At 39.9% G+C, this 22,778-nt stretch overlaps 2 protein-coding genes across 12 annotated transcripts in view; one reads left to right on the top strand and one right to left on the bottom strand.

The window, feature by feature from the left end:
- Positions 1-4,092: 4,092 nt before the first annotated feature.
- Positions 4,093-12,031, bottom strand: WDR12 (WD repeat domain 12). Its single transcript, XM_021555383.3, has 13 exons — positions 11,905-12,031; positions 11,729-11,823; positions 10,654-10,748; positions 9,902-10,008; positions 8,978-9,093; positions 8,430-8,584; positions 7,727-7,772; positions 7,462-7,547; positions 7,135-7,275; positions 6,914-7,019; positions 5,852-5,984; positions 5,251-5,323; positions 4,093-4,549 (listed from the first exon to the last, which is right to left on the bottom strand). Exons 1-13 carry the CDS (start codon positions 11,943-11,945, stop codon positions 4,472-4,474), a joined length of 1,272 nt encoding a protein of 423 aa, XP_021411058.3. The 5' UTR covers positions 11,946-12,031; the 3' UTR covers positions 4,093-4,471.
- A 107-nt stretch (positions 12,032-12,138) lies between these two features.
- Positions 12,139-22,778, top strand: part of CARF (calcium responsive transcription factor) — a 35,859-nt gene continuing 25,219 nt past the window's right edge. For 5 of the 11 annotated variants that reach the window (XM_085585246.1, XM_085585245.1, XM_085585240.1 and 2 more), the window contains exons 1-6: positions 12,139-12,178; positions 15,817-15,938; positions 17,432-17,698; positions 18,696-18,816; positions 20,980-21,109; positions 21,499-21,583. In XM_085585246.1, the coding sequence (XP_085441372.1) occupies positions 12,148-12,178; positions 15,817-15,938; positions 17,432-17,698; positions 18,696-18,816; positions 20,980-21,109; positions 21,499-21,583 (756 nt within the window). In that variant the 5' untranslated portion in view covers positions 12,139-12,147. Of the gene's footprint in view, positions 12,179-12,238; positions 12,509-14,728; positions 14,966-15,816; positions 15,939-17,054; positions 17,149-17,431; positions 17,699-17,735; positions 17,861-18,695; positions 18,817-20,979; positions 21,110-21,498; positions 21,584-22,778 lie in introns of those variants that run through there. The other 6 variants (XM_085585243.1, XM_085585242.1, XM_085585241.1 and 3 more) reach the window with 6 other exon arrangements.

Genomic DNA, 22,778 nt, shown 5'->3' with positions numbered 1-22,778 from the left:
CAACTATTAATTCATACTGACTCACCTCATGGTCCGTAGGTTTATTACTAATTTGGCATCCAGCTCTGCATCAGATGTTACCACATAATCATCTTCATTCTTTGGTAAATGAATCAATTCCCAGTATTTCTTCTGTGCTCTGTCAGCTATTTTTTGACCTGTCTTGGGAGCAGAAATCCATGAGAGATTTCTAATTGTGCATGCGTGTATAACAGACTTAAATAGTTTTCAAGAACTGGGATAGAGAGTTAAATTAGAGGAATGAATTCACTGAGCATTTCCTGAAGGCTCTTCCAAGGGATTTCATCTGTCTTTCACATGCAGTTTAGAACAGCTGTGGTCTGACTGAAGATCAGAACTTCCCTATTCTAAATTTATAGACCACAGAAGTAGGAAATGTGATGGGGGGACTTTTGGATAAGCAATATAGATTACTGGGATGTTTTGCTATAGCTAGCCTATCATGTTTCTCCATAGAGCTTTTTGTGAGTTCTGGTTTGCATTCAAAGGTAATTTCAAACTTTTAAGACATTTCTTCGCTTGAATTATACATTATAGGCTGAAAGTGTAAGTACTAATCACAGAGCATTTATTTCAATGTTTATTTAGTTCCAGTGTTTTTCTACTGAGATCCCCTGTTGGTCACAGGCTGCTAGTTTTCCAATAGATTGCAAAGACATGGAAAATCAACATTTTGAAGTTTTAAGTACGAATATTGAAATTGCTACAGAAATTTACATTTTTGTGGTTTGAGTTATGTTTTCAGCATTCCCTATAGTACATGTCTTGATTTGGATGGCTTGATAGACTCATCCAGATTGAGCAGCTGTCTTTCCTAGACCAGACTTAGCCAACTTCTCACTGGCAGCTGAAAAGCCACTTATTTAATGCAATTTACAGGGCAATTTAAATTGGTTTTCATGACAACTAATTTCAACCCAAGTTTTGCCTGTAATTTGAGATCTCTGCCAATGAACTTAACATCAAACAAAATTGTTGATTCACACTTGATGGGACATTTTTGGCATATAAATTGCAACGTAAGCTACTACAATTTGTCGTTAGCCAATGAAGTATCTATGCAGGGCACTGTAGCCTTGTGCTTCCCAAATTCAAGCAGGGTGTTAATCCATAAACTGCATTTACCCCTGTACTGGGGTGTGTCAGGGCCAGCTTGGCAGTCCCATTCTCCTACAGAGTAGAATTCTGAAGTCTGTTGACCTAGTTCTCATTAAGTTTTATTTTGATAAAACCTTTTGCCTTCCCCACAGCAAGGGAAAAGAGCACATGCTGAAATTTCAGAGAGGTCATTAAACAGATCAGCCTAAATCACATCTACTGCTCGTTTGGCACTTCGGTTTCTTCTTGTTGAAGGGGTTGTTTGCTTTTTTTAAGAATCATGTTTATCATCACACAATTTTGAAGATAATTTGTACCCTCCATTAATTCAGTAATGAGAAACCTTTAAAAATTGTGCAATTCTTCAAGTTAGAGCCACATTTAATAAGACTTAAATCAACATAGGAGTGGAAAAAAAGTGTGTTTTCCTTTGAGGAATTTGTGCATGTGCCTATCTTGTGCTGTTGCGGAAATGTCAGAAAATTCAGGAGAAAAGCTCATATCTTAGGAATTTTCATGAGAAGTGTATTCTTTTATCTTTGTGCTTCCTTCCAGTCTTGGTGAAACACTTCTGTTTAAATTGCAGAAGTCACTTTAAGCATATGTAGTTAGTTCTGTTTCCTAAGGTATGCATGCTAAAATCTAGAGGAGTATGTTGTTTATCCTGGAAATTTATCAGCCTGTAAAAAAAACAATCAAGACTTCAGGAAGTTTATCTTCACTAAGGACAAACCTGACCCCAGGCTCTGGACTGTCGGTTGAAAGGGACAGGCAGAGCAGTGCTGGCTGGAGATCTACATTGTTGGCCCAAACCTTTATGTCCACATTATCCACACACACCCATTCAGGTTGTTTGTCACTGGAATATTTACTTAATGTTGCCTTCCCCCTTCCCTTGTTTTTAATTCAATCTCCCAGTTGAGAGAAGACTGAGATTAAAAAATTAACCAAATGCCAACAAGAGAGAAAAAACAGTGCTCTGCCAGGGCTGGCTGTAGGGAAGGGATGGCAGCCATCCAGAAGCAAAGATGTAATTCTCAAAGAAAATAGAAAGCTGAAAGAACCAGCTGGGAAAAAGGAAACACATGAACAGAAAATGCAAAAGTGACACTAAGCCAGGGACCAAGCAGGTGAAACCCTGTCTCAAACTAATGCTTTTAATGTGTCAGTGCATGGTGGTGTTTGAACTGTATTTAGAGGCAGCACATGTGTGCTGGTGGACAGTTTATGCCAGGTGTCAGTGCAGAATGAAAAGATAGAACAATGTGTATTGCACAGCCTCTCAAAAATAAACCAACCCCCACCTACCATCGATAAAAAACCAAAAGTAGGTCAATCTTGCAGTAGTCTTTATTCCCTTCACTATGTTTAAACAAAATTGGCAATTAGTACATAAAAATCCTTTGCTGTTTTGTATTATGCTGCTAGGGAACTACTAATATGCAGAAATGGTTTTTAGGGGAGGAAAAAAGTATTTTTTTGTGAGTAGAGTCACCATCGGCACCTTGATTCTGGATTATCATGTTTTTGACTCAGTTCTTCTGCAATTTTAAAATCAACTCATGTTGATCCTTGTAATTTCACATGATTGTTTTAAACAGAAGGACTGCATGTCCAAAAGGAAAGTCTTATTAAAACATTTTATTTAAGATTACAGGTTATCCAAAGAACTGTCAGCCAAATGTAGAAAGTATTAGTTTCAGGATAATTTATGGACAGTGCTAATACAGATATATTAAAAAAATACATTGTAATTACACTGGTATCACTTCATGTTAATATGGTTTACTTCCTTCTTTGTCTGTTCCTTTGCCACAGTACTTTTCCAGACCAGAGGAGGGTATAAAAATGCTCCTGGCTTTTTCACCGTGGTCTATCAAAACCTACTTTTTTAGATACATTTTGTGTATTTTTTTACAGGTGATAGTAGATGTGATGGATTCACTGAAACTAAAACAGCTAATGCCACTGCGTTCGCTTGAGTCTAAATATTAGTCTAAGATAACTGACACTTCAGGTAACATGAGCTTTTTTAAAGTGTTTTGTGAATTTTCTGGGAAGGCAAGAAAACCATATTAAGCTTACTTGCCTTGCTTTCATGAGTCTTTAGACATAGGCATAGAAGTTGTTAGTTGCAGTACTTCACTTGCAAAGTAAAGGGATCAGAGATTCTTCCTCTGTCCTTTGCCATTTTCATCAGTTTTACTCTTTGATATTTCTTAGCACTCCTTTCTCAGAACTATACATGTAGTATATATATTCTATATATAATGATATATGTATATATGTCTATATTATAAACCTGGAGGTCAGAGTTCCCACTCTTCAAAGAAAAATTATTAATTTAAGCATTTGACTTGTTAGTGTTGTACAGCTGTTACACTGATTGAAAGCCAAGACATGGGTGGGGATATTCATGTGTGGTCTCCACACAGTTTAACAGTGTGCTGGTTGAACATCACATGTCTGTAATCTAACAAACTGCAGTGAAGCTTTTTCATTTGAATGCTGAACTCAAAGCAAAACAACCAGCAGAGAAATTGAGCATGTTTGAATAGTGTTTATCCTCTATCAACCTAAAAGCTATTGCAACTTTTTTATCTGTTCTTTGTAAGAACAAATTACTTCTACTTCTGCCTTCTCTGTGTGATCCACCATTGTTTCTACACATCTTTAGGTCCAGGACACCACATTAGTGGTACTGCAGCACAAGTACTGTGGTGCAAGGCTGGCATTCCTATAATCTACAACCCTAATTTATGAGCTACTAAAATATGGCATATTTCATCTGCCAGTAAATCTGTCAAGTTCCTGTATATAATGCTATTTATACTGCACACATACCAAGTACTCATCCTAGAAAGAAGCCTGGGTTCTTAATTAAGGACCAGATCATAAGAACTGCCAACAGCCAGACTGAGAGGAGAGCTGAAATGTCTTTATCATCAGTAATAACGCACTAAACCAATGAACTGTTGATAAAAGCTTTATTTTTTCCCCAACATAAAGCAGGTAAACTCAAAAAATAATTTAGTCAGTGAGTAATTTTTCTGTAAGTATCAGCAAACAGTTTACTTCTTATTAAAAAGGCTATACAAATAGTAATTTAAAAGATGTTAATTCAGAGCCATGAAAAAGGGAGGAAATGACCTTTACTTTGTTTCACATGAATCCCATTTGGGCTTTGCTATTTTTCTGTGACAAATATGGATATAGCTTACCAATACAAAACCAGGAACAGCTCTCTGAGCAACAAACTCCTCCTTTCTTCAGAAGTTGTGTAGAGATGCTAATAGAGAGCAACTGCTGCAAAAATCTTTGTTTTTAAAAAAAATCTTCTGGCTGTTGACCTTCATGCCCCAACATCAGAGGCTGTAGCTGGGTATCTGTAGCAATACAGTTTGTTGTCTGCTCCTCCACTCAGTAACAACTGATCAGAGAAGGAAACTGTGATTAGTATCAGAACTAAGCAAAGTAAGTATACAGAAGTTAAGGACTCAATTTTTCTTTCCTTTATAAAAAGCAGTAGTGAATAATGAACTGTTAATGCATGACTAAAACCCAGAATCAAAGTGCTGAAGCAACTTTGTCTCTTACTCTCCTCTTAAAATTAGAAGTGAAACTTGTGTAGGAAAGCTGCTAAAGCTTTTTCTGACTTCTACAGTAAACAGGAGCCACAGTCAGAATCTTGAACATTCACAGAATGGTGTTTTTTTTGTAATTTTAAATACGTGTGTACCACTGCAGTAGCAGAACAGCTTGCTATAGAGGATTATACAGTTTCCCCTTCTACATGCACGGACTGCCATGCCCCAGCTTTAGTCCAAATGGCAGAGCTACCTTGGAACATGTGTTTTGAGGGTAAGGTGCAGGGCTGTTCTTGTCTCTCCTTGTTTGGAATATCACTACAATGCTCAGTTACAGCCACAGAGCTACTGCTCCCACCCTTCCCCTTTGCAGGGTGTGGGGACATGCTGCAGTGCCTGGGACATCACCACCCAGACATCAAACACAGCACAGCTACAACTGCCTGTTCTCTTCTAGCTTTAAGCATAAGGAGGTAACAGCCTTTCAGCTCTTTTCTTAAACACTATGCATATAAATCAAGTAACTTGCTCTTCAGATTCTTACCCCTGCTTCTGTCCAGTCCACACACAAAACCTTGTCTTCGTGAGCAGCCAAGTCATACAGAGGAGCTTTGCAACTAGTGAAAAACAGGTTTGAAGCTATGTGAGCAATCACAGACAACAACTGGTCCCAGGGAGAAATGCTATCCCAATGCTATCAAACAGATGTGATCAAGCAGTTATAAACACACAGAGAGCACAGACATTGACCATCTGTGATGCTTCCTCTGCTTTCCCCAGAGCCAATCACTTCAGTATTATCCTCTCCTGCATCCCCAAAGAGGAAAGCAGCAGCATTTTTCATCTGCTTGCAAACAACTTTGAGACTGAAATTCAATCAGCTGTTAGAAAGAAAGAATTTATTACAACTTCCTTCTTCCATGTGTAGATGCTGCTCAACAGCGTATGTTTTCCAGCCCTGTGGTACACTACAAGTATTTTTCTCCCTTTTAGTATATGGTTGACTTCCAAAACCTAGAGGGTTTTTCACAAATGCACAGGTGTTTCCACTGAATGTCTCTGACTGCTTTTGCTATTTCATGAGGGGTAGCTCACCCTGTAAGCTTACATGCCTTTGAACAGCAACAAACACAGGTTTATTTTACCTCCTTGTGTCCCAAAGCTTCACAATGTTGTCCAGAGAACCAGAGATCAGCTGATGCTCGTGGGTAGGTGACCACTTCACAGATGTCACCCAGCCTGTGTGAGAAGTCAGAGACAGGAGGACCAAGGAGCCATCTGAATGGAAAGAGGTAAAAGCACAGACATTAGCAGATGCTAAAACCAGCACTTTGAAGATGCACACAAAATCCAGCACAATTGCAATTCAAGTTAAGTGTTAAATTTCCTATAAATAAAATGAACAAAAATGTAAGCCACACAAGTTTTGGGGAAGGAAAAAAACCCAAAGAAACAATCCAAACCAAACAAAAAAGAAACCAACCTCAAACCACTCAAAACATATTGTCTTGTCACTAAACTTCCTTTTCAAAGATTTTGTTTTAAAGCAAACAAAAAAAAATTGGTTTTATTAACAACATGTAATATGCTAGTGAACTTTGGATTAGATTTACAGAAGATAAACAAGTAAATGTTATTTACTGTTTGTGGCCTTCCCGTACCTGGACAGAGTCTACAAAAAGAGATGTGTTCAAGGCCAGGCTGGGTGGGGCTCTAAGCAATCTGCTCTGATGGAAGGAGTCCCTGCCCAGAGCAGGAGGGTTGGAATAGATCATCTTTAAGGTCCTTTCTAACCCAGACCATTCTATGAAATGTGTCTGTGAAAATAAACCTGATAGGCCCAGTCATAATATCTGTAATTCCATCTGTTTATGAATAATAGTAGCATGTCTAAGGGACTACTGTTGCACTTTAATGATTATCAGCCTCAGTCTGAACCTTAAAATAAAAAATCCATTCTGCAATTGCACAGTTGAACATTCATTAGTAAATCTAAAAAAAGAGAATAATTTCTAAATTAGTAGGTAAGGCATTAAAACAAGTCTTGTGCCAGAATACAGAAAATAGATTTAAGCTTCGTATTTAATACAAGCCCCCAAATGGCTGATTTCAAGGAGAGGGACCAGAAATGTTTGTGAGATGTCTCTTGACAGGACAAAGTTCTGATTTTGAAGAAGATCTTTGGGACCATGCATGTTTAAGCTCACCTTTGCTGCGAGGATCCCACAGTCTGATATGTCTGTCAGTGCTCCCTGATGCAAGACGTCGACACAAGGGTGAGTAGGAGACAGAATTAAACACTTTGTTTCCTGTCTGTCAATAAAGAAAATAATAACTCTTAAGACAGGAGCTGTTATTTTGCACAGTTTTTTCTTTTTCTCTGAGCTGGGCTTCAGCTGAACCTACAGCCAGAGTATAGTGATCTCACCAAAGTAGATTTGAGATCTCCAGTCTCAGCATCCCAGATTTTAATGGTGTGGTCCCACGATGCACTGCAAATTTCTTCAGCATCTGACCACAGCACAGAGGAGATGGCTTCTATGTGGCCAGAGAGGGTTGCCAGGGGAGTCTAGAATTTAATGGGGACAGACTTGAGTATGTTATCAAAAAAAATCTATTATTTAAAAAAATAAAATGTCTGATTATCCTGAGACATACCAGCAGAGGTTTTAAAGTCACCTTTAGCAAAGAGAAATTATTTGTTGTGGCTACCCTTCTAAAGAAAAATCCTGGACAAACCCAGAGATCATCTTACCCTTGTTAGTCCAAGCTGTTCAGTTTTCTGCTTTTTCCGTGGTCTGTTAGCTGCTTCTTCCATTTCATCCTCTTCATCTGTAGGTACTGGGACAGAAGACAAGCAGACTTCAGCTACAGATTTTTAAATTCCATCTCCATGTAAGTAATTAAGCAAATCCCCATATTTACAGTGCCATCATGCAGGTGATAACAAGGTCTGAAACTGTGTAATTAACCAAACCAGTAACTCAGCATACTGATGTATAACTTTACGAACACCCTACCTGCAGACCAGATCTTTAACATCTTATCCCAGGATCCACTGCAGAACTGCATGAACAGAAACATTTTGTTAAATGTTGATCCATATAGACCTTGGAAGAGAGACCTGATTGAAAAATGGGTTATAACACAAAAATAACAGTGCTGCGCTCCTAAAATCCCCCTCAAAATACATCAAATTATTCTTTTTACTTCCTTTGTAGGAAAAATATCTACAAAATACCTATTTCCTTCAGCACTAAAAAGTCTGACTTTAAACTGTCTGATATTGAGTCAAGCTGGGAACAATGACTCCACTTTTGGTAGGAGTGCTCATAACTGCTGAATTTTTGGGTGAAGGGAAAGAACCTCTTTACCACCTGCTTTTTCCAAGAACTCTGGAGTTTTTTTCCCACCAAAACCACCACGAAAATTTAGGTCAAATTTGAAAATAGTTCATTATAGCACACAATTCTCATGCATTTAAAGTAAAATACACTTTAATTTTAACTTGTTTTCTAAATTAAATGATTTTGTGATTCTGTGGCTTAGCATTAATGTGACAGTCCTAATTCTCAATAACCACCACTTAAAACAAGACTGGAAAATTATCACTGTGTCATGAAATCATGATGATGAATATCCATGCAAGGGTAAAACCAGGATTTTTGAGGTACAGACTGCTAAATCCCAAAAGACAAAGGTTTCTTTCCAGAAGTCACTTACTTTGGTTCTTGTACAATCTACAGCCACAGACTCAACACTGCCAGCGTGTCCCCTGCAGCAGTGAAGGGCTTTCACTTTGTTTTTCTCCACGTTCCACTCCCAGAGCAGGACAGTTTGGTCCATGGAAGCACTGAGTAACAGGCACGATAAACTATCTGAGGAAGAAAAAAGTCATACTCACACTCAACTCAGCTTTCCAAAGTCTTTATAAATAATTATTTTAATCCTAGAAGAAACAGCAGATAGACAGAAGCTCATATATATTTCAGTTGACATCATGTTACCCTGCAAGTACAATTAATATAACTACATATACACCAGTATTTGCTGATGGAGACTGCAAGGTGGATAGACAACAATCATCTTAAAGTAACTATATTCATTATTGTCAAAGGACTATTTTATGTACACCATTATTTAATTTCTTACACCGCTGGCAGAGATTGAAATAATTACATTTAGATAATTAAATATTCATAGTTAAGGAATGCTAACATTTCTCCCCCAGCAGATCAAACTATTACTATTCCCCTGCTATATATACTGACCTTGCTTCACCCACGCCACATCCTTCACTACTTCTGTGTGCCCAGCTATTGTCATGATGGATTTTCCTTCCACGGACCAGATCCGAGCGGTCTGATCGTAGCAGCCAGTTAATATCCTACAGGATACAGCATTGGAAACATCTTTGTCTTTAAGACTAACAAATGGTTTCATGAAGTAAAGCCTCAACCAGAAACCTGGAAAACTATTAGCACAGTAACTGGTTTAAAAGAAATAGCTTGAAAGAGGAAAAAATATCTTTTTGCTACAGAGCATCATTAAAGACTTGTAACTGGGGGGCCAAGAGTACAGGCTGGAAAGACAAGGAGTGAGAGCACTGCATGTTCTGGCTGATGGGACTTAAGATCCCTTTTATAATTTACACAATTCAAAACTTGTTAGTTTTAGTATGTTGCCAAAGGTTCTCAAAGCATTTTCAAATCTCTACTTAATATATGAACATTACCTAGCTGATTGGGAAATGAATGTGAAAATACAGTAGAAAAAGGCAATTATGCCTCTTTGGCTTTTTTTCAGGAAAATCTCTGCAGAAAGGTATGCTATTCTATTTGTTGCTGATGGGTGTCACGTTGGAAGTCAAGGGTTTAAGCAAAAAACGAGTAATGAGGAGAACTTGTTTACCTTTCAGAAAAAAGATACTAAACAGCATTTGTTTTGTTCATTTGTATAAGCAGTATCATAAGTTCAGTGTCTCTAGCTGTTTTGTATCTATCACTGTCATGACAGTGTAACCAGTGAACTGCTTACAAAAGCAAGCAGCTGACTGGACAGGTTAAAAAAAAAAGAAAAAAGAACGAAACCCCCCCACCCAAGGGATTATTAAAGAAAAAAAATACTGATCTATTTGATACCATGCAAGAACATGAATAAGCAAGACAAAACTTATGGCTGGCTTAGTGCAGTACCATTCTTCAGTGGCTTGAACAGAACTGATCCAGTCATCATGGAAGATGCATTCTTCTGGCTGAGGGGCCATGTATTTCTCCACATACTCTATTTCCACCACTTCTTCCTGAGCTCACAGACAAAATATTTATTTAGTGATGTAGTGTGGTTTTGGTTTTTTTAATCACTAACAGGAAAATTTAACTGTAGTGTGGCATGAATATACAAGTTTATTGAGCAAAAGTCTTGGTATCCAAGTCCTTCACCACATCAATAGAACAAAAGTAATTAGAAAAAAAGTGTGAATTACATTACTTTCCATATTTTTATCAAATTATTATTAATAGCAAGCTGGAAGCAAAAGCAAGTGATTTCAGTCTTCTTATATTTTTCTTCTATATTTACTAATACAAAACTGGTGTCTAAACCATTGCAACATTTTCTAGAGGGAATATTAAACATCCCCTTTATCCCCCACCATAAGAGACGAAAATGTATTAATGAACTAAATAAGAGAAGAATTTCCCCTCTGAACTTTAGACAGACAACAGATTGTAAAACATTCCTTGCACTGCTCTGTCTGCAGTCTCTAATCACTGCAGTTCATAATGAATTTTAAAAATATAGGGAATTCTCCTGGGAAAGGAAGAAAAGAAATTAAACTGAGCAAAGAAATCTACCTAGCTGACAGCGCAATATCTAAAGCAGATTGAAGTACACTGCCTAAGTCTGTTCTACTGTCCAAGAAAGGGAGACATTGAATATGACTTACTGTGGAAATATTTTCCATTTCCATGTGTGTGACCAGTGGCAATCGCAAGAACTGGCCATTGATAAGGAAGTCAAATTCCACATACTTATGATCCGCTGAAACAAATTGGGAAAAATCAATGCTCAGGTGTCACTATTTATTTGATATCATCAAGAATGGCATCATTTTGCGACTGCTTCAGGACAATGGAGCCAGGAAGAGTTTAAAAAAGACCCAAACATAAACAACCCCCTAAAACCCCCAAAATAAATGACAACAAGAACAAAAACTCCAACCAATTAATTTCTTTTCCCAGTTTTAAGTGGGCAGCCCATTACTTCCACAGGATTATTGAAGTTAAGAGGAAGGAAAATTTGCTGCTGGGGTTCAAATAGTTGTTTGCCCCTTATTGTATTTTCTCAGTAGCTCTGTGTAATCAAACCCCAGCAGTGCTTCCTGACTGTTCTGTAGGGATCTTCCCACTTGTTACCACCAGCATTTGTGGCAGCAGTAGGAAAATCCTAAGAACTTTTGGTTTATATTTCTCCCTTTGTAATGACATAAGTGACAAAGGCTCTGCATTTTGGCAGAAGCACTCCACCGTGCACCAGTTTTCTGTTCAAGATTGTTTGCAATGTCATGGGTGGAAAGCAACTTGCAAAAGGTTCAAGAAACAGGGTATAATACCACTGACCCAGTTTCTTATAGAAAATGGGATTTTCCAACAACACCTGACAAGTGTCTTTCCCCAGATCAGCTTTCGAGTTAGTCGGCCCATTTCAGCACCGACAGAATAGCCGAGGTTTTCTTAAAGGCTGCGACAAAACCGAAACCTCTGGTTTCATTAGTTCTTGTGCCAGGTTTTGGGAAATATATCCATTCCCATCTGCTGTGGCAGCCTGGCCTGTGGTGCCGGGCACACACAGTGTTCCAGCCTTTGGTCCATTTCCCCTGGGAATGCCCGGCCGCGCCGGTACCCGCAGCGTTTCGGGCCAAGCTCCACCGCGGGCAGCCGGGCCCCAGCAGCGGGGCAGGAGCGGCTCGGCTGTGACAGCCGGGCCCGGCCTGGGCACACGAGGGACGCCGCGGCACCTACCGTGCGCTGCCGCCAGCAGCTTGTTGATGAGCTGGCTGAGGTCCGTGGTCTCGGAGGTCGCGGGCACCGAGAAGGGCACATCCTCCACGACGAACCTGCGGGCACAGCGCTGCGTTACCGCCTCTGCGCCACGCGCTCCCGAACCCACCCCCGGCCCGGGAGAGGAGGCCGCTCACCGGCGGTTCTCGGTGCGGAACCGCGCCGTCAGCTGCGCCATCGCCGCTGCTGCCGCGGATGGCGGCACCGGCCACGTGCGGCGGCGCGCCCCGGCCGAGCCCCCGCGGGACCGCGCGCCGCCCGCGTGCCGCGCGCCCGCCGCGCTCCCGAGAGGCCGCGCGCCGCCGCCTTCCCGGCGCCCCCCGCGCGCCCCCGCCCCGCTCCGCTGAGGGCGGGCGCGCGTGCGCGGGGCGGAGGCGCGCATGGCGGCGGGGCCGCGGCAGCCCGGCCCAGGTGCGGTAGCGCGGCTCCGGCATCTCCCCCGGCCCGGCGCGACGGGGCCCCGGCCGGGGTTTTCCGCCGCCCCCGCCGCGGGGCCGTGGTGCCGAGGGGTGCGACGGGTGCGGGCTGAGGCACCGTCCGCGCTCCTCAGGGCTGGGGCGCGGGGCGGGTCCCGGCAGGTGCCCGGCGGGGCCGTGCCCGTGTGCGCCCGCGGGCCCGGGGTGCCGGTCTCGGCTTGGAGTCACTCGCGCTGTGCTCCTCTGCACGTCCGGCGACACGCCCTCAATAAACTGCCTACTACAAGTAATAAACCCAACGCGCGGTGGACTTAAAAAAGAAGCTGTAAGTGAGTGTGGTGTTTTGGGACAAGGCTGCTTGTGTGAGGACATGCTGTGTGCTTGCGCTGTTGATAAATTTTTCCCCCACGCGGCCTCTGGGGAGCAGCTGGGGTTTCCCCGAGTGGTGACTTGGTTTTGGTGACTCCGCTTGTTGGAGCCGGGCGGGTGTGCTGGGTGTTTGCTGTTTCGTGAGACTCTGAAATCGCATCCATTTCTTAAACATGCTTCACAGACCCAACGTTGTTTGTTAGCGAAATTGACACAGGTGCATATTCCAGTTATTGGCGTTGTCTACAAAAAAATGACTTGAGAAATCTTGTAAGTGTTAAGAAGATCCCCAGATCTTCTCTGTATTCTTAACAGTATCTGCCTCCTCTTCCATGATGGAGATAATGCTAAATCTCAAACCTGGTACAAGTTCACAAAGCTAATTGTAACTCCTTTACTGGGGAGTATCACTATGCCCTAATTTCCTCCCTCATATGTTCTGCAGCAATTCATGCCCTTGTGAATTTGTGCCACTGTGAATGGTTGTAGAGAATGTCCTCAGAGGGAGCTTTCTCAGACAGTGTATTTTGATTGCTGTAAGCTATGCAATTATCCAAAGTCTTCTTATAAAACCTCTGCAGCATCTTGTAGAAAAACCCCAAAAGAGATTGATGGTGAAACATTCAACTGTATGTATTTTCTGTTAAGTATAACCAACACCCTGCATACACTGCTCATGATGGTTATCGTGTTTGCCTGTGGTAGCAGTTTTTGTGGCTGCTTGCTGTCTTTGTAGAGTTGAACCTGGGACAACAATGGCCATAGATTTGCCTTTATTTGAGAAAAGTGCTTCCCAAATGGAAGCAGGGTGAAGGAAATAGACCCGTGGTGTTAAAATACACTAAACCGTGAGTTGGAAATGGCCCTGGAATGCTGGACTCGGGAAGCAGCCTATAAAGTAGTGGGAGTGGAGTTGTGTTAAGGCTAAAGCTGAGGCATAGAGAGCTGCCTGTGTGCTTTGAGGGTGCAGCTCTTGTTCCCACTGTACACTAATATTGTGCTTCCACATTTCTCCTTCAGCTGACTGTTAAATGTGTGATGCACTGGTGTTGCAGTAGGAATTTTTGTGGTGCTCACTTAATGTTTATGAAGAGATACTTACATGTTATTTACACGTTCATGACAAAGTATCCGTATACATATGTATTTATGTGTACATGAATGGACAGGATTTAACTCTCCTGTTTGGGGAATTGGTCAGCAATATGACTATAAGATCTATTAATTGTGTATGTACTTGTACACCTCTGTAGAAGCTTATTTCTTTAAGAAAAGAAAAATAATCTCTGTGGTTACACACAAGCATTTAGGTTAATGAAAACTGGATGGTTGAACCATGAAGTTGATCTTCCAAGTGATGTGTGTGCCAGTTGTTTGCCTGGGTTACAATAGTGATTAGACAAAATCATGGGGCAAAATTGTACCACAGGGATTATTTTAAACACACATATAAAACTTAAGGTATTTATAGGCTGCTTATGAAAGGAAGCTGGATAAATATCACTGTGTATTTACCTTAGTGCTGGATTTTTTTTCCCTGAGCTTTGTTATTAACTATAGTTAGATACAGAATGTTGGGCTGCTGGGGTCATTGGTCTGTCCCTATAGAGCTGTCCTTGTGTTCTGTTGTTGGGTTCTAGCATGCTCAGAGTACATGTTATCAGTATGCCTGGAACAAATTCAGTTTATCTCAAAGAACTAAATATGCTGCTTTTGCAAAAGAGCTGTCTCTTCTTTACATTTTTGAACTTAGAGGAAATGGTTGAGTGATGATGAAATCTAGTTTTCTGGGTTTTTTTTTCCCCATTTGCTGCTGTGCTGCTTCAGACATTTTAACTGAAACATCTTATAGTTGTTCTGAAATCCAAAGCTCAAAAATATTTAGTAAACATGAAGTAACTTCATTTGGAACTTGGTCTGGAGTGTCATCACTTGAAAATTGAATGGAAAAATAAATCTGCTTTAGATTAAAGTATTAATATATTGAGCATATGAGCTGCTTAACTTCTCAATGTTGTTTGTATCAGCAGGATGCTTTAGTCAGCTTCAAAAGCCAAGGAGATGTGGATTTACTTTGCCTTTGTGTCCTTTATACCTTTGCAAAGCAGAATAAATCAGTGCTTTAAGAGTTGTACAGTTCTTTTGGAGTTACTCTCTAACAGTTACTCTCTAACAGTTACTCTGTTACAGTCTCCTTGCAAAAGCTGTAAACAGTTGAAATACCACAGCCAAGAAGGTCCATCTTGCGGAATTTACTTGCGTGGTGTGGTGAAGAAGATACAGCTGGTAGGAGTCATGTGCTAATATAATGCAGCCTGTCTTTAAAATAAAATAGTGAAGGGGAAAATCGTGACCACCCTTCCCCCTCCTTCACCCCAAACTACAGGAATTAAGTTTTCTTCTATCCAGTTGGGTATGTTATGTGTGTGGTCTTATATATGTAAGCTCTTGTTAAGTAGGGGACAAGTTAATTGTTATTTTGTCCTGCTGCTTGTGAATGTTTGGGATTGGTCGCTTCTTTAAAGGGTGTGCTGTGTGCATGAGTGCGTTATCCTGTGGATGTGGCAATTCAGTGTCCAATGTTATCTGTCTGAAGGTTTGTAATGGGCAGCTGTGTATCTTGAAGCTTTCTTTGGGATAGGAGGAGATCTCTGGAGTGCTGGGAACTCTGTCTTTTTGTCTTTCACCATGTGATTAATGCCAGATTTTGTTCTACATATCTGATGTTTTTTTCTGCCCAAAGCATACCACTGAAGACTACCATTAGTAACTACTATTTTATTTCTTTTATATGCTGTCTTTTAAGCTTTAAAACAAATTGATTTACTTCAAGATGTCTGTGTGACAGAGTTGCATAATGCAAATTCTTTCTGGTGATTATGGAAGAAGGTGACTAATATATTTATAAAGCACTGCTGGCATGTGCTTAAATATCAAGTGTTCTCTAGATGTGTGTGGTTGTTAGTTCAGTGCTTTTGGACATATTCAGATGAAAACCGTGGGAGGGTGTATGTATGTTTAGTATCTGTGTATGTAATGAGAAATCAAGCAAATTATCTCATATAAAAGGCTAAGCTGTACTCCTGGAGCAACACACTGGAAATTTTCTGCAGTGAGTAATGTGATAAGGAGGGAAGGATTTATTGAGAATTGTTATCTTGCAACAGCATTAGAACTTGTAACACGAAATTTGTAGGACCTGAAAACAACACCTGCGGCAGTCTCCGGGCAGAAGGCTAAAATGAACTTTTGTAAACTTTTCAGGTCACATTGTAATGGACCAAAGTGGAGCTGACTATGATATCGTTATGGAAGGATCTAACAATTTGCTCATAGGCAGCTGTAATGGTACAGGAGAATCAGAAACAAATGATCAGATTTTTCAGGTAATGTATGAATGCTTTGTCCTTGTAGATGCTTCCTTTGCATCCACTCTGATGAGTTTCAAATATGCTATTTCATCAACGCAGGGTTTTTTTCTTGCCTTTAGAGAAATAGTGTCTTTCAAGAACGTGCCTCCCTTCCCTTGGATTCCTGTGCCATTCAGTTTTGAACTGATGACTGTCCAGCTGTTACAGGCAATGAGAAGCTTCAGTAATTATGTCCTGCTATGGTGCTGAAGAAATGCCTGTTTTATTTTGTTAACCCTTCAGAAAAGAATGCTTTATGTCATGCATTGGAGTAGGAGAGGTTCAGAACAGGTGAAAATGAGGTGGCATTGCTTAGTGACCGGACACGGGACACCTGTGTATGTGTTGAGGGAGAGGAGTCTTTCATGTGTTTTTTATCAGATATTGCCAGATCTTCTTATATGGGGAGATGTCTGAGCATGAATCCGCTTCTGCAAAATGTTTTTCTAACATAAAATGTCATTCTGGGAGTGATTTACTTGTGTGCTTATGGTCTCTGCACAATGTCTAACACAACAGGTGTCGTTTGTTTGTTGCAGATTTTCTGCTGTAGTTCATGATAGACAGGTTCAGCACAGAAGATTTATACCTGCAGAATTTTTGATGAAGTTATTTAGATCAAATCTGACTTTTATATAAAATTAAGAAACATTTTTCCTCATTCTTTGATTTCTAGTGTGTATTAATTTTTGTTGCAAAAATGTCAGAATTGCTTGTGCAGTTGCTGCAAGAGATATAACAAATTGCAGCCCTTCTTGCATTGGCCAAATGACACCTTGACATGTTATTGTACACAAGGACTGACTATTTTTCCGTTATTTTTACATGCTTAATGTTTGTGTTGTCAGAATTTCAACAAGACAAGTATTTAGGCCTATGCTTTTAAATTTAATGAAAATGGCATGTACCCTAGGACTTCTGTTCTGCAAACTTGATGAAGATATGCTTTATTTTTTTAAGATTTTGAAACTCTGATTCTTGGCCTTATGCTGTGCAATTCTTGGCCTTTAATCGGAGGTTGTGTTGCTTGTGTTTCTTCTATGGTAAAGAGTTTTAAAAATGTGGAGAGATTTTTTTTTTTTTTCTTCATAGCTAAATGCATGTATGGAAAGGCCAACTGGAATAGTATCTAGGATTTCTTCTGAAGTCAAATCAAGTTGGTGTATATTTTACAGTTTTGGTTTTGGTAAGTCTTCTCAGTTTCTGGGCAGACTTGAGGTGTTTTAAAGTGATACATGGTCTTGGGGAGCAGATTTTGAGCAAAAGGGATTTTCCTTTGTCTTAATAGAGAGACTTAATTCTAGGAAGCAGGAATATGATTAATTTTCAGCATGGAAATAGAAAACAAAAGTAGAATTGCTAGTGTTAGCCTCTTGATCCAGAAGGACAAGAGCTCCTCTGATTATACAGTATAGCACACTGGTTTTAAATGTTCTTTTTCTTTTTTTTTTTTTTTTTTACCTTTGTAGAAGTTGCTACTCAAAGGACATTTTACTGTTTTTCCTCTGTGGAAACAACTTACGTGCATGGATTCCAGGGATCTATTGTTTGGCCAGAGCCACTGTCCCCCAGCCCCGCCCATCACAGTCCCCCTCTCCAGCAGTCCTCCTGCATCGGCTGTGCCCGTGCGGCCGCCCCAGCCACGGTCCCACTCTGCCGAGGAATTCCACCTGGCAGAGCAGCCCCGGCAGCCTCTGTGTGAGCTGCAGCCCCTGGGAGGGCCCAGTGCACCCATGGTGAGTGTGTCTGCAGACAGGGCTGTGCTACAGGTGAGGGAGCTCTTTGAAGAACTCTCTTATGTGGTGGTTTGTTGTAGTAACAGCTGATTCAGACCTTATCTCTAGCAACAAGGTGGAACTTTTCAGTGGTACAGTTAAGCTCTAGTTGCTCTTCTTCAGGTAGGCAAATCCTGTCTTCAACCATTACTAATTTTAAACTGATGTCTTCTGTCAGTGTGGAGCCTGGATGCTGCAGTGTTACGATATTGTATTTCTACTGCTGCTGTTTTCTCTATATTCTCTGGATAAATCTGCATGTTTTGGGGGGGAATCAGAACATTAGCAGTAAGCTAAGTCATTATCTAAGTCATTATGTCTCACCTTTCCCCCAGCCCTGAATGCATTTTCTTAAAATGTTGCTTTGTAATGTGTAACATCTATTTTTGAAAAGGTAGTTCTCTCACCCAGAGTCCTTTGTAATTATGTCCTATATAAATATACCATAAGGAGTTATTCAAGTTTTTCAGAATCCCAGGTGATTTAATTTGTATTGTTTTTTTAAGCCCTGGAGCTTTTCTTCTCTTTGCTTTTGCAAGAGATGCTGCCCATATAGGTCAATTTCTTAGAAGTAAAGGTCACATTTTTTATGTTACTATTAGTTCTGCTAGTCCATGAATGGAATTACAGCAAATCCAACTATGAATGGCTTTCAGGTGTTTGACACCTTTAATAAGAGAGTTGTCAGTTTCAAATAAATTTGTCATTCATTGTAGAATCAGGTAAAGCACTGGGTTTTTTTTTCTGCCTTTAATTAAAGGCCTATTTTAAAAGGGGAAAGTAATTTTAAGAAATTGACAATAAAGAGACAGCTTTCTTATTATGTAAAGTCAAGTAAATATACAGGCCTTAACTCTAAGCAAAATATTTCCTGTTCTGGTAATAATCAAACCCAGTCATGCTGTATGATCACCATACAAACTAGAGCCATTCATACTCCTGTGTGACTGCCTTACAGATGATTGTTGCCAGCCAGTCAGAAAATGGACAGGTGCTGCATGTCATTCCTTCTGCCCAGCCAGGAGTGACCCAAGTGATTATTCCTCCAGGTCAGCTTCTGGATGTGACCAGCACACAGGGTGAGTTTAACCTGTGGGATCCGAGGGTTTGTGCTCCTGTGACTAAGCTCATCCTCCGTGGTCTTTTTTAAGCACCTTGTTTCTTTTCCTTAGTTTTAAGACAAAATACGCCCTGAATCTGCTTCTGATTGTGAATCTGGTGCCTCACACACCACATTTTCTATTGGCCAAAAGCATAAGGAAAGCTTATGAGAGCTATTATGCCCCTTTCTGAAGGGTATGTGACATATCAAGCACAGAGTTGTTTTTTGCCTTATTTACCTTTAATAAGGATATTTGTACTGTCAACTGTACTATCAGCTTCAAATTTTCAGTATTTGATTATTTCATTATGAATGAAGTAGTTAATTCCTGTAGTGCAGACAGGCCAGATAGGGATGTGGTGATGATGAGTCTTCTGTGAAAACAGGAAATAATAATTTAGCTAGAAATTCAGTTCCCAGTCAAGGAAAATAAGATGTAGCTTTCCATTCATTGGAATGTTATCTGTCACATTTTAAGCATGTGCTGAGATACACAACTAGAAATGCAAATTTTAAGGTTTTCTCTAGAAAATAGACAGACTGAAATCTGAAAGCATTTATTATTTATCTGCAGTCCTTGGTGGATGGCAAAACACTTTATACTAAGTTGCATTCACACAGTGAGAATGAGGTGGTCACATTTTGTTAAACTCTCAAATGTTCTTTAAACTGTTTTTTCATTCTCTCTATAAAGTTTTCAAGATTTGAGCACTGCTTAAGTGTTCTTGTGGAATGATAGCCCAGAATAAGAATAGAGTCCTGGTACTGGGTGGATAGAAGAAAGATTTGGGATTCAAGTTGTAGCTCTTTTCACTTAGGGTTGCAATATGTTTTCCTGACTTTGCATTGAAAGACTTGTTCCTACCCTAATGCTCAACCTTCCCTCCCTCTCCAGCTTTCGCAGGGGTAAAACAAGGTTTGGTTACAGCAGAGTCTTACATTACTTTAAAGATGACTGGGAGCCTTTAGTTACAAAATAATTGCTGCTACTCTTTGTAAGCACTAAGTTGAAATACTAAATAGTAGTTTTGCATTTCCATTTTTCATTCAACATGAGGCTCGGTGTCATAGTACTTGAATACTTGTTCTACAATAGTGCTGCAGGTGTCATTTGTGGGGGATTTTTTTGTTTGCTTTTTTCTAGAGACTGACTGTGTAAAAGACCTTGTAGTGATTTGGTCTTTTTTAGATAGTTGGAGAGACTTGTCAGCAGTTTACTGTGGAGGTGAAAGAGAAAGGAGAGTGGCCTGTCAGCTCCTGAGTTTCACTTGTCTGCACATGGTGGTAATGCATGGAATGGTGCAGACTTCAGAGTAGTCTGCAGTGTCTTAAGGGCATAACTCTGTAGGAGGAGCCAGTGCTTTGAGCCAGAGTTCTGTTAATCCAAGTGCACACTTAGGAATCTTCTTATGGAGCTTTGTGTGGATCCATTTCTGTACTGTGTCAATAGCTTACCACTCTCTCTGGATGAGGGAAAGAAGCTTTCATAACTGAAGGGCAAAAATCCCTCATCTAAAGACACCTCATGTGTTTATGTTGAGACCAAAATATTGAATGTCTGCTTTCACAGTTTTCCATTATATTTTTGTTTAAGTGTACACACAGGCTTTAATCTAAGAGCAATTTTTGGCTTGTGGATTGCTCCCTGTTACCAAGAAAGGCTAAAACATTTGTTCTAACAGCATGTCAGATTAAATTACAAGAGGCCTGTTTTTCTTGTTTAAGTGTTCTTTTCTAAGTACAAAGCAATATCATTACCTCATTTTTTCTTGTTTTAAAAGCAACCAGTATGTGACTTGCAGCTGAACAAAATACTTGTGCAATCCTATATGGATTCCTGGAAGCAGAGTAATTTGCAAGTTGTTCTGATTATTTGCCTTGTTGTGGAATGATTCATAAGCAGTAGCACAATTACCGAAGTCCTTAAATATAAGCAGCTTTATCAAGTGTATCTTCATAAGTGTGCCAGGAGTTTGAGCACTGATTTACAACTATTAGATTACTTTATCATCTATAAAACTTCTTTCCTATGTCAAAAAGCTTGCTTTAACAACACACTAAGTTTAATGATAGCTTGTTTTTCCCCTTTCTACATTCGGTTATTAACCAGGAAGCTGATTTTTTTTTTTTTTTTGTAAAGATATTTTGGAAGAGAAGTGTGGTGATGGGAACCTGCAGACTGTGGTGGTGGCTTCTATAGCAGACAGTGCAAGCAGTTACATTCTACATCCACAGACATCTCTCACTGTGTCAAAAAAACCAGCTACCAGGTAGGTCAGGAGTTGAACAACAAAGGGATGAAGAATCACTTTGATCCACTGTTAGCACTGCCTTTTTTCCTTGCAGTTTGTTTTTGCAATGGTTATCACAAAATTATCATGGAAAAGAGGTTATGAGCCCACAGTGTACTGAATGTTTGGAGGACTTGAATGTAGAAACCATTGGGGTTTTAAATACTTTTATTCACAGTAAATTATTTTAACAATGAAATAGAATATGAAAATGAAAACCACAGATTTTTAAGGCATGTTGATACAATATCCATAGTTAGATCATATTCTCTAGGGTTGTACATAATAGACTAATTTGATCTTCCCTGTAGTTTAGGCTAAGTTGTTGCTTTTCTGAATGTCTGTATAGACTTCTATTTTTTTTTCAGGCTAGTGGAAGATTCTTTTCCCATCCCTCTTCAGCCACTGCCACTAAATATGCCTGCATGGGCGCGCCGTCTCAGGAACTGTGAGGTGGGCCACAAAGAATTCTGACTTAATGTTTCATAATCTAGCTCTGAGATAGTATTCCTATTCCTTGAAAGGAATAATTCATAGCTGTAGAAGTGCTCAAGCTTCTTGGTATATAGCACTGGTACTGCTAGCACAGTTAAACACATAAAATGCTGTGAAATCCCTTTCTATTTTGAGAATTTTAGAATAACTGACCATCAAGTGCTTCTGAATTAGAAGTGCTGCTGAAAACCTGATACCTTGTAGTGCTCTGAAGAGCCATTGTGTGCCATGTTAGGGTTTGCTGTTGAACAACAGTGCGAACTTTGCTGACTTCTGCAACTGTTCGTGTGGTTTATGTTATCACATAGAAATCAAAATCCATGTGCTTGGCCAGTGTCCAGATTCTGAGACCTAATGCACCCTAATATCAATATTTCACCACAGATTCCTGTTTTAGATATTATTGCTGATTTTTATTTTTTGTCCCAGCAAATTAGGTTACTTGTGCTTGTTTCCTCGTTTGTTAAAAAATGTCCTGTCTTTATGTTCTGTGGCGGCTTTTGACTTAAACAGAACTCTTCCTTTTTTGCATCTTGTTAAATGTTTGCAGAACTGTCCTGATGACTAGGATGCTATCAGCACCTAGAATACATCATAAGTCCTGTAACAGGAAGGGAGGAGAGACAGGAAGTTTCTTGAGAGATCAGCTACCCCTTCCTCCTGCTGCCAGACTCTTTCTGACAGATGTTTATTTTACTTTCTCTTAATACTTTTTAAAAGTAAAGCTTATACTCTGTAACTGCCTAATCTCTTTAGATATCTACCATTTTTTTTTTCTATTGGCTTGGCCACTGATAACTAGAAGTTGCAGTTTGAGGGACCTAGAAATTGAATTTCTTCCTATATCTGTTTAGAAACAATTTTAAAACTAAATATATTAATCTATTCCTTTTGTGCTATGCCATTTATTTAATACAAGTGGTACCATCCACTCTTATGTAAACATAAATGTTCAGAAGTCAGAAAATTATTAACATGAGTTCTTCCATGGTAGAGATACCATTTTGATAGAATCAGTGGCTTAATTCAGTTGGCTAGTTAGTTCATAAAGTTCAGTGTGTTTTTAGCACTATGTGGTACATTCTTTCCTGTCTTGACATCCGTGTGGCTTATCTGAATCATTTATTATTGGTATCCTATTATCGGAAGACTT

Source organism: Lonchura striata, chromosome 7, assembly GCF_050655825.1.
Source record: "Lonchura striata isolate lonStrDom1 chromosome 7, ASM5065582v1, whole genome shotgun sequence".
In the NCBI taxonomy this organism is placed as follows: Eukaryota; Metazoa; Chordata; class Aves; order Passeriformes; family Estrildidae; genus Lonchura; species Lonchura striata.
Note: the sequence above shows the minus strand (reverse complement) of the source record. Positions and strands in the feature narration are given on the sequence as shown.

Bases quoted from the DNA above. Each gene is read 5' to 3' on its own strand.
- WDR12 (XM_021555383.3), bottom strand. From the start codon at position 11,945: ATGGCGCAGCTGACGGCGCGGTTCCGCACCGAGAACCGCCG. The intron at 10,009-10,653 runs GTAAGTCATATT...CTGTGAGCTCAG, and splicing joins AAATGGAAAATATTTCCACA to GAAGAAGTGGTGGAAATAGA. The intron at 4,550-5,250 runs GTAAGAATCTGA...TTCTCTGATCAG, and splicing joins TGGACTGGACAGAAGCAGGG to TTGTTACTGAGTGGAGGAGC.